This window comes from Phallusia mammillata, chromosome 6, assembly GCF_965637545.1.
Source record: "Phallusia mammillata chromosome 6, kaPhaMamm4.hap1.1, whole genome shotgun sequence".
NCBI lineage: Eukaryota > Metazoa > Chordata > Ascidiacea > Phlebobranchia > Ascidiidae > Phallusia > Phallusia mammillata.
In genome coordinates, this window is record NC_137257.1 from 2,905,705 (window position 1) to 2,920,152 (window position 14,448).

The 14,448-nt window shown below is 38.2% G+C and overlaps 1 protein-coding gene across 1 annotated transcript in view; it reads left to right on the forward strand.

Annotated features, from left to right (window-relative positions):
• The first annotated feature begins 566 nt into the window (after positions 1-566).
• The window catches only part of LOC145233816 (uncharacterized), a 41,590-nt gene continuing 27,708 nt past the window's right edge, over positions 567-14,448 (forward strand). Inside the window, exons 1-14 of the mRNA XM_080098602.1 lie at positions 567-733; positions 1,552-1,655; positions 2,100-2,218; positions 2,805-2,950; positions 3,316-3,614; positions 3,930-4,114; positions 4,711-4,793; positions 4,964-5,450; positions 6,010-6,163; positions 6,416-6,624; positions 7,365-7,522; positions 8,050-9,715; positions 12,562-12,802; positions 13,580-13,739. Of these exons, the coding sequence (XP_079954728.1) occupies positions 572-733; positions 1,552-1,655; positions 2,100-2,218; positions 2,805-2,950; positions 3,316-3,614; positions 3,930-4,114; positions 4,711-4,793; positions 4,964-5,450; positions 6,010-6,163; positions 6,416-6,624; positions 7,365-7,522; positions 8,050-9,715; positions 12,562-12,802; positions 13,580-13,739 (4,173 nt within the window). The 5' untranslated portion in view covers positions 567-571. The remainder of the gene's footprint in view (positions 734-1,551; positions 1,656-2,099; positions 2,219-2,804; positions 2,951-3,315; positions 3,615-3,929; positions 4,115-4,710; positions 4,794-4,963; positions 5,451-6,009; positions 6,164-6,415; positions 6,625-7,364; positions 7,523-8,049; positions 9,716-12,561; positions 12,803-13,579; positions 13,740-14,448) is intronic.

Below are 14,448 nucleotides of genomic sequence, written 5' to 3' on the forward strand. Positions count from 1 at the left end.
GCTTTCTAGAAAAAATTGTGTTTAAAACCCGACCTTGGACGACAATATCTGGGTCAAAGCAAGAGATTAAATTGAAAGTATTTGTTTCGTTCTTTTTTAATGCTTTTGTAATTATACGACAATAATAGTGCAAAAAAATACAACACAATTTTTCATTGTTGGGTTAACGCTTTCTAAAAATTTGTTCTTAAGAATTTAAAAATCACCGCAACATTTGTTTACCGTAAATCCGCACAAACACGCGTGTGGGGACCCATTAGTTTTTGTTTACAAAAACAATCATATGTGTAGATCAAATGATGTGTATAGTAAATTGGTAAATATCGTATAGAATATATAAAATGGAAGTATATCAGAAAGCCACCATTCTAGTTTCAGTTAATTCTGGTTAACCGTAACCATTTTTCCAAGCTTAAATGGCTACAATTAAGAATTACGACCTCTATGCAATTAAACGGATTTTGCAATTAACAAGATTCATCTGTATTTAAGATGGTGATGAATTAAAAATGCCAAAATATTTGGGTTACATATGTCTTTAAAAGAGTGCAACCTTTTTACAGCACCAGGAATGGTGATGCGACAACAGTCGATGGATGTTACGTCAGCAAACCAGTTCAACTTCCAAGGTCACCCTCCACAATCACTAACCCCATCTAGTGGGGGAATGCAGATGTTCAGAGCATCACAACAACAAGGCTTGTCGCAACCGGGAAGTGTTGTACATTCACCGGTACGTAAAGCAAAACAGTATGAACGGTTTGATAAATAAATGCTGTTTAATACAACTGACAATATTGTCAGTTTTGCAATGGCACAAAACATGGGCATTTGACATTGCATTGGCTCAAAACACTTAAATATTCACGATTTTATTGGATGATATGGTTTGTTATTTAAGTTGTTTCCCAATCACTATCAATTAATAGGGCAATTAATAGGGTAGCATATAGAGCCAATAAATGATAAGCTGCAGACAGTGCACACTGTTTCGACCTATAAGGTCTCATCAGTGCAGCTGGTGACGAGAGATCGGCCGTACAGTGTGCACTGTCTGCAGCTTATCATTTATTGGCTCTATATGCTTTTACATTGATACTGTGACACTGAGCCGACTTCACTGTGGTTCCCAAGCAGTTGCTTGGCCATTGTGAGCCAGTTTCATCTGTGCTGTATGTCCAGTTGTGGCATCGCACAGACTAGGTGATGCATGGGGTTGTACTCTGTGCTCCCAACAAACTGGAGTGCCGTTGAATGGCTACACTAGCCAATACGGCCGATCTCTCGTCACCAGCTGCACTGATGAGACCTTATAGGTCGAAACAGTGTGCACTGTCTGCAGCTCATAATAGATGAGTGATGTAAATCTTTCTCAAAATAATCTTTTTTTCTTCAAATTAGTTTTCAAAAAAGTTTTTTTTCGTCTTGTTCTAGAAAGTACATTGTATGTAGCATATATTATCAGTGTTTGAACGTTTGCCCCTATTTGGTGCCATATCAGAGTCCCCCACCCCAGTTTAAACTATTGTAACATGTTGTATGTTGGTGTAGGTGCCCCAGTCTCCAGCTGTCAGTCAAATGGTTGAAAGCAGCCCAGCTAAACTTCCAGGCCAACATCACATGATGGCTGTGTCTAGTTTACCAGATCTCACCAGGTAAGAAAGTACTGTGACTACTAGGAATGGGACAAAATTGCAAGTGTTCTGTTCAGTTGAACACAGATTGTCTCACAAAAAAGCTTAATGCTCGGCCAAGTACGCTCGTTTTGTAGCTTTTCAAGGTCCAACGTCACCGGCAGTATATTAGGCCCTACAGGCCTCAGAAGTCATTTTTGTTTTTGGATGCCTTTTTGAAAACATCAGTTTCATATGTTAGCTGGGCATGAATGTGCTCTGGCTTTACTGATCAGCCAGATTGAATGGTTAACTAGCTGCAGTAATAAGAACTATCGGGTTCTCTGCAGCTTGCTTAAGACTGCATTTGTCCTGAAGACAACATTGGGTTTGAATATTTACATGTGGCTTGCAGTGAAGAGGTTTTGTACACTAAAATAAATATTGTATTCTGCTTCCGATTAAAGTAGTTGCTAAAACTTTTAGTGACAGTGACATTTTTGAACCGGCACCGCCACCCTGGCCACTTGGCACAAACTTGGAAGGAGACACACTAAGCGTGAATCAACGTAACATACTGAAATGGGAGAAGGATGAACCGCTAGGTAAGTGATTATGAATCCCCTATTGTAAAGCTTGTTACCCAACCAGATGCTGCACTTGCTGCTTAGGTCCAGTATGTTACATAAAGAACTTGTACATTTATGAGTGGAAAGACCTACTCTTGGGCAAAAGGTGTTTTAAACAGAAAAATAGAATTATGCCAAAATTTTTTGCCGAAAGACCAAAAATGGGCAAGAATAGGGTAAAAATTTTAAATTTTCATTAAATATGGGCATTAGAGTTTGCTGAAACATTTAAATAATAAAGCATGCCACTTTTACTTTCTCTTATTTATATCGCTGGACAGGCGTTCTTTTAATCAGAAATATGTCAGATGTTTTGGCCAAAGACCACAAAATGGGCAAGATTGGGGTAAAAATGCCAAAATCCATGGTGAATATGGGCATGAGCATTTGCCGAAATGTTGTATAAAGCATGTCGCTTTTTACATCTATTTGGAGAATTTTATTCGCCTTATAACTTATGAACAGACCTGTGTATAGTGTTTGCAGTGTACATACGTTTGTGAAACTGCATGTTGAAGTAAATAAGCTGGTAAGCTTTTAGTTTGTGGTTGATGTTTTTTAGGTGAACTGGCCACTATTTCTCCAGTTCTTTATGCAAATCTCAAACATAGTTACCTGAAGTCAGAATTTCCTGACTGGCAGCAGAGAGCAAAACAAGTTGCCAAGTTATGGAGAAAAGCAACATCAGATGAGAGAGCTCCATATTTGGTTGGTTGCAGTTTTGATATTTTTTTATCCCTCCTAAAATGTTTGTTTACATGATGTATACAAAAGCAGTCGTTTTTGGTGTTTGATCCTAAAGAATTAACTTTTTTTTACGTGCTTTTGTCGTTTTTCAATTACACATTAATCCTGGGGTAATTCAGACCCGTTAGGACCAAGAATTGTCTGGATTAGGCAAAGATCTGGATTAACCATTGTCGATTAGTTAAAGCCGTTACAAATCATTTGAACCGCAAGTTTGGTTCAAATTAAGAGAAAATTGAATAGCGGTATTCTTTTTAACCAACGTTTACTGTACAAGGAAATCAATCAGATCAAACATGGCAAAAGAAATACTTGTTTTGTTGCAGCAAAAAGCAAGAGACAACCGGGCTTACTTGAAAACCACTCGTCGTGACCTCGACCATCTTACTGACCAAGAGCTGCTTTCCACCGAACTACCTGACAATGAGGAGGATCAAAAACAGATTGCGGCCATTGTTGCGGGGGAGTTGGACCCGCAACAAACCCAAGGGCAAGGGAAACTCCCCTCAAACCCAGGGGTGCAAAATCAACAAAACTTTCAGATGACAAAACCTATGACCGGTTCCAGTCCAGGGCCAAGTGTGAGCAGCGATGGGAATTTCGTGAAACCAAGGCCATTGTCAAGGTTAGGGCATATATTAAATAGTTCATGACATAAACGGTTGTCATTACTCTTGATAAAAGGTGTTCGTTTTTCTTGTTGACAGCAGCTTTTTTATTGTTTCATTACAAGCCTTAAGATTTTTAGTTCATTAAAGACTAACTATGCCAAATGCATTTGTGGTATTCAAGTTAAAAAATAGGTACGAAAGTGTTATATAGTAAAATCAGCTTATTAGTATACCCTGGCCTTTAAATTTTCATCTAGTTGTATCTACTTAAGTTACACCTAAAATATTAATTACAATAACTAGATTGAACTGCTAATTTTTTTCACAAGGGATCCGACCCCAAAACCTGTATCACCTGGTGCAGCTAGTGCTCCACCTAGTGTCAGAGGCAGATCCACTTTCATACAAAACATGCCATTGGGAAGTCCAGTAAGTGGTGCACCTCGCAATCGAGCGCCCTGGAATGACCCAATGTTTGTGAAACAGCAAGAGCTGCAACAACAACAGTTCCAAGGTGATACGAGTTTAGCCTAAGGTTTCCCAATTTTTTTAAGTTGAGACACACTAACATATTACATTTCTGTTCACTTCACACTTTTCTGGCTAAAAACTGATATTTAAGAAAACACATATTGTTTTTGTCTATATTTTTTTTTCTTTTTTCTTTTTTCTTTTTTTCTTTCTAACATGGATTTGTTCCCACGTTTTGGTCAAGAAAGAATGGTTCAAACTTTTTCAAATTTACACACACTGATATTTAAGAAACTTATTTTACATCTATATTATACTTGATGATACTACTTTTGGCATTAAATTAGATCAAAATTGAGTTTTAGTATTCTTATACACATCCGCATTTTTTCATCAAGACCTAAAATTTTAGATAAAAGCTGCACTCTTTACAAGCATTTTTTGTGTCACAATTGGAAATCTTGCATGATGCACTAGCTAATGTGTCATAGTGGTCAATTAACACTGGCATAAAGACGTCTAGAGCTTTAGCTGTTTAATAAAATCAAGATACTGTAAACTGCAGCATGTAGTTACCATAACCAACTCTCAGATTTAAGTCTTTACCTGTGTACTTCAATTTTAAATTTTTAATATCAGGACAAACCATGCAAATGAAGCAATTGCAACAAGGTCAAATGGTGATGAATCAAGGTCAAAACCCTATGCAGTTTCAACAACAGGTTGGTAAAATGACTTTCATTTATAGTTTTACCGTATCCACTAACAGTGGCTAATATTTGATTTTTTTTGGAAAAAGCGAATGACTGTTTTGAAATTATAAATTGTTTCATTTTGGGGGATTTGTTTTAAATTGAGCAATTATTTTTTTGACACAAACCAATTTACATAGATTCCAGGACCAGGCTTACGAATACCTAAAATGGAGACATCTGACACAATGGTAATGGGTTTAAATCAGGGGCCTCAATTTCCCCAACAACACCCCTCTATGACCCCTACACCACCCCTAAATTCCCCTATTCGACCTGGGACTCCCATTCAGCGCCAAGACTGTGGCCAAGATGAACATATTAACCAACAACAAGAATTTGGAAGGATACCCCAAAGGCCAGTAAATGCCCCTCAGATGTTATCCCAGCCTATTGGGGCACCAATACATGTTCATCAGCGACCTATAACCCCTGTTAGCCCCCACCCAGGGGGTATGAGGATGCCAACCCCCCAGGGCATGGGCAGCCAGCCCCCGACCCCCCAGCCGATGGTTACAATGAGAGACCCATTTCAGGACATTGCGATTGATAAACCGAAGCAGAAGAGAACTTCTGTCACAGAAAATCAAGTGACATTACAACAGCCCCCAAATACTACTGAGCAAGGTAATGTCTGAATTGTTCCAAAAAAAAAATATTGTCTGATGTTTACTGTATATATATGCAGGATTACCCATATGATTTTTTCTGAAAATGGGAGTTTCAACATTCAACATTAAATTGTTCAGTTTTAATGAATAAATGTGTTATTTGATATGAGATGTAGGCACACCTATAAAATCTAGACCTTTTGAAACATGTTCTGTATTTTATGAAAACTGCAGCTTGGAAAATATAGGCAAACACAGTAACACTATTTAATGAGACATATAACAACACAAAACGATGTGAAAAGTGGCATGCTTGGTTTTTTAGTCTCATTGGTAAATGTTACTTATGATAGCATGAGTATTTGCTTAAACAAGCATGACATTTCTAATTAACCTGTTGTAAATTCGTATTAGACATAAGTGAACACATTACAAAATATAACTGTAAGATCACAATACAGTACCTTTGCCCAAAAATATGCCCCAAAAGTTTGTTTAAGTACAGACAACGCTTTTTATTTTTATGTTTCTTGAACTTGTAGCTGTGTTTAGCTGTTGATTTGATACATTAACAGGTGTTACTGGTGTAAGGATGCCAAGTGCTGAAGTAAAATCGGAAATAACTGACCAGAAACCTGTAAACGTCAGTTCAGCTCCACTAAACATTATGCAAGGAACAGTTGTGAGGCCTCCAATCAGGGAAACGCTACATCACCATGCTTTAAGAAGGCAAGTGTAACATAACACTGGTTCTGACCACCAACACATGCAATGCCTTAACATTGTTTTTAATGCCTTAACAATTTTAAACAATTTTCCTTTTTTGTGCTTTTTAAAACTAATGTTGCAATTGTGTGTATTGATGTAAAGATTGCCTGAAATTTTTTTAGGCCAAGGACAAACAATGTATGAAATCACTAAGTGCTAGAATGCCTTAACCTTCATTTTTGTTGAGAATCTAATGCTCCCTATTCTACACAGGTATAAGTTATTGGAGCAGCAAGCAATCCCAAGCGGTCCGTGGGCGATCCAAACATCAACTGCAGTTACGCGGCCTCCACCACCTTACCCAACACAAGCCTCCACTTCACAAGCTATTTCATCATCAGCTTTTAATCACCCCAGAATCTCGACAGCCACTGGATCATCCATGGTTATGTCTGCACCAAGAGTGAGGGGATTTGCTCCAGGTAATATTGTGCATAAAATATAAGCAATACTAAGTGGTTGTGCTATGTCCAGTTAAGCTGTGTCAATAACAAGAAATCTGGTTAATTCCAAATTTGAGTGCAAAAAATAACTGTAAACATTTGTCAAGGAAATAGTCTTGGTGAACACAAAATCTGGTTAATTGCATAAAAACTGTTTGGCAAGATACAATTAAGCAAATTTGTCTATACCAGTGGTTCTCAAACTTTTTTATTGTCAAGGCAAAATGCAAGTTTTTAAGTGTGTGGGAAGCAGCAAAAAAATGAAACCTTGAGAAAATCACTAAAGATTATTACTTTGAAAGCTAAAATAGCAATCTTTGGTGGTTTTCTGAGTTTTGGTGGGATCCGCAGAATAAGTAGTTGGGAGCCGCATGCGGCCCTGAGAGCCGCGTTTAAGCATCACTGGTCTATACCAACTTTGTGGCACTAATTGCCCTTTTTAAAGCTTAGTACAAGGCAAGAAATCTTAACTTTGCATTTTGGAGTGAGTCATTTTGGTTTTAATGAAAAAAGTTTGTGTTTAATGTATTTTATGTCTATAAAATCCTTAGTAACAATAATTAGAACATTCCATTACAAGCAGAAAACAAAATTGGTCCTTTCCCTAATAGAACAAATACTTTTTACCCTTATTTTCATAACACAGGCAAAACAAGCTGACTTTGTATACATTTGTAACACACATGCAACCAATTTACCAATTTAAAACCACTTTTTAGGTGCTCCACCTCCACAGTCACCCACGTTTCAACCTGTCTTGCGTTCACCCTTAGGTGGACCAAATCAACCCTTGGGTCCAAGTTTCGGCATGGAACATTACCCATCGGTACGAATGCCAGCCCCAACGTCTTCTGATGGCTCAAGCCAAAATGTTCCTGTAAGTAACATATGCAAGTAAAATATGTCATTTTATTGCCTAAAAATGAAAATACTTGTACTGTTACTGTAACGTTTGCCCTGCATCACTAATCAGTTAATCCAGGGGTCGCCAACCTTTTTTGCACTGCGGACCGGTTTTGAAACTAAAATTTTATCGCGGACCGGTCTTCAAAAAAATACAAATATATAGCTATAAAAACGCTTAAATTAGTTTATCATGCCCGGGATACATGGGCAAAATGTTTTATAGCATTTAAACTGAAAAATTATACGCCCCGGTAACGAACTCCATGCGGACCGGTACCGGGCCGCGGACCGGCGGTTGCTGACTACTGAGTTAATCTACACGCTCACAAAATTTAGAAATACAATAATGTAAATTTTTGATGTATGGTTACTTTTGTATGTGATAGTGCCTGACATTTCTTCCTTTAAACTAAAGAATACTTTTTGAATTTCATAAAAATTCTTTTAATCTTGTTTTTGTGTAGTCACAGTATTTGAAACAACGTAACTTTTTCACAGGCGAGTCCAGTCAGCGGTGGATACATAGAATTGAAACACTCACGTCAGCCGGATCCCGCAGTTCGTCGCGAGCAAATCATCCGTGCTGGAAATTTACCTGTCACTACAGCAGAAGCACAACAACCAACAGTTACTTTGACTGCCCCTCCAATAGCTAGCTCTTCAGCGGAAGCATTGGTTGTTCCAAAGAAGGAAAAGATTACATTGAACGAATCAAGCGCAATGCCAACTAGCGCATCTGACGTTGTTCCTACATCATCTAGCATTGAAGTGAGCGTAAAGATAAAAACTGAACCTGAATCTGAATCAAAGGCTGATGATGGCATTAAAGATAAGACAAGTGACAAAAAGGCCAATACAAAAAGTATGTCTGATGACAAAGCCAAGCCCAAAGTAACAACAGATGAGGCTACTAATGTATCTACCAACGCCAAAGGTGACGCAGCTGTTGGTTCTACTACAGAAGCAATGGATAAAGAGGTTTCAGAGATTGATAAAAACACAGTGGATAAGCCTGAGCAGTCTACAAACACCGGCAATGAACCAAAACCCCAAACTCCATCATCTGAAACAAGTGACGCTCAAAAATCTGGAGTCAACATAGAGCACAGTTATGTGAAAGTTGGTATCCCAGATGTAGCAGAGACAAAACTCCAGGCTAAGAATGCTGAGATTGAATCAATTAGAAGGGATGAAGAATTGATGAGGACCCCTGATGGGCAGATCCATGGAGTAGGACTCACTCCTCCTCCGGATGCGGAGCTTGCTGGAATTGCATCCATGCAGGAGGATGATCCGCAAGTGAGCAATGTTGTAACAGTTGAGAGGGAGGATTTGACTAAGGAAAAAGTCCTCCTGGATGAAAAGATGGAGACTTCTGAAGAGAGAAAGAAGAGTGAGGAAAAAATGAAAGAAGTGACACAATCTAAAAATGTTTCTTCCAAAGGAGAACCAACGGAGTCCGCAGAGACAAAAGATAAAAAAGATGAAGGTGATGCAAAGGAGGAGACTTTATCTAAAGATGAAACTGCTGCTAAAGATGTTAATGACGAAAAAGAGTCGGTGGATTCAAAAGAAGCATCTTCCAAGACAGAAGAACAATCAGAAACCTCCAAAAATGTGGAATCTGTAGTTTCTTTATCTGACCTTCCTATGAAACAAGAAACACAACACGAAGAAAATGATAAAGTTGTAGAGGCGGAGCAATCAAAACCCACAGAATCACAAGAAGATAACATTGATTTATTGACCTCTGTGGATATACCGTCTCCCCAAATGCCTATACTAGAGCAATGCCCACAACTTAACACTACTGAGAGCATTCCATTTTCACTGTCTTCTGATATACTAGACAAGACTCTAACATTACCAGACATTTCATCCGAAGTGGCCAAGGCTTCTGATTCACCAACAAAAGCTACAAGTCAAATTCAAACACCTTCAGCGCCTATAGATCCTACAGTTAATGTTTCAACTACAACAACCCTGACTTCCCCAGTTGTTTCTGCAATTGCGGTTTCAACTGTTGTTTTGCCATCTGGCTCTTCTGTTAGGACATCTGTTTCCAATGAAGGCATTAATTCTTCTAGTGTTCGTATGGTTTCTACATCTCCTGTTGTTTCCACTTTGGCAGCATCTGTCGGCCAACAGGCTTTTGAATCTTCTGGTAAGTAATTATGGGTCCCCTTCCCTGAAGGGGACACATTTTGATTTTACTCGATTTCTTTTTTTTTTTTTTCTTTTTTTTTCTTTTTTTTTTTTTTCTTCCCTGAAGTTTGTCCACCCCATTTTGCCATGAAATCTTTGGTGAATTTAGATGAAACTTTCACAGATGGTAGATATGGTTGTGCAGATGTGCCATCTGCTTCGTTTGTCATGACAACCCCAGTATTTACCCCGCTAGCCCCCAAAATGTAAAATGTTGTTGGTGCGCACCACAAACGTTAGTTTTCTGCTAGCCATCAAAGTGTAAAATGTTGTTGGTGCGCACCACAAATGTTAGTTTTCTGAGGTGTTATAAAGGCAACCAGACATTTGTTACCAGTGTTTGTGGGTTTGTTCGAGGATGTTTTGCAGTTGACACTTAACAGCCTTATGACGTCAGAAGCATTGAGGAATGTTGCTAATAACACCTCTAGTGGTCAAAATGTTAAACATTGTCAGAATTGGATAAAATTTTACATGACTGTTGATTGGGTCATTGTGGTTTCATATTTTATACTTTTGGGTTTTAAACCCCATCAGTTACCCCACTAACCCCTAAAATGGGTGAGTGTTTTAAACGCTGTCGGAATTAGATGAAATTTTGACAGCTTGTATAATTTGTCATTTTTAGGTTTCAATTGTTGTGTTTAACCCTGTAGCCCCAATATTTACCCCTCTAGCCCCCTAAAAGGGTGAATTTGTTAAACATTGTCCGAATTGGATGAAATTTGGACAGCTTATAGAGTGTGCTACTTATAGTTGTTGTTTGTTATGTTCAACTTTGTCGCCCCAACATTTACCCCACTAGCCCCCCAAAATGGGTCAATTTTTTAACAATGTCAGAATTAAATGAAATTTGGACAGCTTGTAGAGTGTGCATTTATAGGTGTATAATGTTGTGTTTTACCCTGTTGCCCCAGCATTTACCCCACTATCCCCCCAAAATGGGTCAATTTTTCAAACTATGTCTGAATTAAATGAAATTTGGAGAGCTTGTACAGTGCAATATTTATAGGTGTTAATTGTTGGGTTCAACCCTGTAGCTCTATCATTTACTCCACTAGCCCCCAACAGTCATGTGCAATTCGCGCTGATTTGTGTTATAGGAGCTGATTGTTGTGTTTTAGCCTATTTTCTCACTGTTTAACACTTTTTTTCTCAGATAGACCATAAAATAGAAAAACCTTCAAAAATGTATAAATGGACTGAATTTGAATAGTTTGTTCTCCATATAGCATATTTATTCAGGCACAGTACCAATCACTGTGTTTTACCTTACAACACCCGACTTTCTCATGGTTATCTCTTGAAATGTATTATTTACAACTTTGCATGTGTGGGGGACCCATGAGTTTTTGCTTGCAGAAACAGCCAAGGTTATAAAAGACAATGGATGATATGGGACCTAATATAAAATTAGTGTAGAAAATATGTGTTATAGTGTATATGCAAGGGCAATATGTGCTAAGCCACCCTTCTAGTGAAACCTAATTGTCAGTTGGAAAAATAGTATAAAGCAGTGGTCGTCAATCTATCGGTCGCGACCCCAAGTGGGGTCGCCTAAACTTTTTCTGGGGTCGCAATAAGTCGCTTTAATTTATTGCATTTTAAAATTGATTACAAAAAAACTAATATTATGTTCTTTTAGATCGCAACTTTTGCTCTTGTTTTTTGGTACAGCTTGCTACCTCATGTTGCAATTAAATTGTGGCAGTGAAAAAACACAAAATGCCTTTATCGCGTAACAATGGGTTTGGACAACGTGTATTATGACTCAACACTATAAGTTTGTATTATTTAGGGTGACACCAGAACGACTGAATAGTTATTTATGTAACGTACCCAACTATGTCAAATTTTTCTAATCCCGTTTTCAACCACGTGGTTGTGTGAAGCATAATTTAGTGCAACGAGTGTATTAGAAACGAAACATCGTAATCGATTTGAAGTGGAGCATGACATGCGGTTAAGCTTGTGCAACGTCAAGCTGCGGCTTCAAAAACTTGTGGACAGTATACCGGCGCAACCATCTCACTAACAGTGCAAACTAAATGTTGAACAATTTGACAAGTTTGTGTTCCGACAATTGGGTTTATGTCTTAAATGAAACGCCTTAAAAACTTTTTTCGTAATACTTTCGTATAGACATATTTGTTTGTAATTATGTATACCGGTAGTTTGTATACTTGTTCTTTCGTTTCAGCATTACTTAAAGCATTTTTCTCAGTGTTGATAAAATGGGGTCGCAGGCAAATTCTGATTTCATTTTCCCTTAAATTGGGGTCGCCTATAAAAAAGGTTGAAGACCACTGGTATAAAGCATCAATACCTAAATGCTATGGGTGGTCAAATTTTTATTTGACTTTTTGTGCATGCAAAAAGCTGGATTCTGCTCATACACAATAGATTAGTACTTTGAAACTTTTTTTTAAATGCATCGAGCCATTAAAAGCTAGCTAAGACGCGGACAGTGCAGATGTTGACAAGACATTGGCTGCAGAGGCTAGTAAAGCCAAGCTACATCACCCCAATTTGTAGAAATTAACAGTCTGAAAAGCCATGTCCCTTTAAATCAATTTAATACAACAACAAAACATAAGCCACAAAAATGAGCAAATCAATCTTTTGTCACCATTTTTGTGCACTGATGTAACCTTATAGGTCAATATAGTGTGCACTGTATGCAGCCTAATTATACTACTTAATATTTAATTTTCAGCATTGTAACTTGCCACTTAGAGAAAAAGAATTGTACTAAGTAGGGTAGATAGTTTTAAACACAGAATCAGAATTTTATTTTTCCTGCAGCTACTGGAATCAATGTCACCAACACAGGAATTGCTGCTCACACCAAACCACAGACCATGACATCAGTTCCATCACAAGGCAAACCTGGTAGCCTGCCCTTGTCATACCACGGTGTTCAGGGGTCCCAGGGTATTTCCCAGGCTCCACAACCCCCTAAACAGAAACCCCTTCTCATCAAAGAACAACCTCTGCTGATTCAGGATCTTCTTGATGAAGAGAAAAAAGAACAGGAGCGTGCAAGGTTGGTAAATTTCTTTATAGTGTTATTTTTTTTTAGGACGGTGGTTCTCAAACTGTGGTACGCATACCACTAGTGGTACGCCGGACCTTTTCAGGGGGTTCTTGAGTAGCTTTCTGTCATACCTATTTTCAGTCCAATCTAAAATTGCAACTCAACTGACCCAACTTATCAGCCCTGATTTGGTCGAAACTCCTGTACAGCCTTTTGAAATTACTAAATAAGCTAGGCAGGGCGAGAAAATAGGCCTATTTCTTGGTCTATCCATTCAAAGAGGGTTTAGGATAGGTATAAGATTGAGAACCATATAACTAGGGATTTGTCAAACCTGCTAATGTTCTGTTTGGTCGAACACTGAGCATCTCACTTAGGAGCACGCTTGCTGTGTTGTGACATCACAAACATTCCCAATACCATACTAGTTGCAGAGCTTTCTGAGGCCCCTTACATCACCAGCAGAGTATTATGCTGTACAGGCCCCAGAAGTGTTTTTCTACCATTTATTGTATTGATAAAAACAATCAGTTTCATTCGTGAATACCCCTTCGAACAGTAGTTTCGTTTGTTGGGAGGGCATGAATATGCAAATTTAATGCTTGGGTCAGTTTGTACAACTACTTGGCCGAGTACTATAAACAGTAACGCCCGATACTGAGTACTCCAGTTCTGTCTCAGCTTGGCTCATTCCTAGTTAATGCTCCATCAAAAGAACAGTTTTCTGATGTTAGAATGCATTGATACCCTGCTTGTTTGGTATACAAGATGTATTTTTTACTACAGAAGGGAAAAAATGACACAGGCCATGTTGCAACAACAACAGCAGCAACAACAACAGGGTGGAATTTTTCCTGTTATCGAAAATGAGGAAGGTATTGCCCCTGACGTTGGTATTGACCAAATTCTTCAAGCCAAAATCAAGATTTTATCTGGAATTAATCGAGTGAGTAATAAATCTGTTTATGTTATGTGTTTTTAACAGTCAATCAAGCCATTGATTTTTTTTCTGCAAAAAGTGTTTGCTACAATCGTGATATGTAAACAAATTTACTACACTTTTACATAGATTTTATTTTTTTGTTACATAAATTGTAAACAAAAGAACTTCTGCTATTTGTAAAAAGTGTTCAGTAGTACCACTAAACAATATATATATATATACTTATTTGGTTTAAACCAGAGGCGGGCAACTTCTCCAGTCGGCGGGCCTGATATGGGAAAATGAAGTACTTGGCGGGCCGGATTCCTGAATCGATACATTAATCCCATATTTATCCAGTGATTAAAAAACGGATTTTTGACCACCTAAACGTCCCAAACCAAATACAATCAAGAACGTCACAATTACAATACAGTCCAAACAATCTAACTGATATAACATAAAATTATTCACCACAGCAAATTTAATGCATACACCACAGACTTAGATACTGCTGAAACACTAACTAGGCTACACGTGTGGAAACAAAGGAAGCCATGAAAGCAGGCCACACACAAGGTTGGCGGTTATGTCGTAACAATAGATGTATGGTGCAATGGTAACAACGGCGGGAAAGTTTTTTGCTATTGGGGAGCGTAACTGTCCGTTACAACTATAATTTGACGTAGTAAGCAAGTAGTGTGGGCTTGCGGCAGACTGTGGTCGTGGGCCA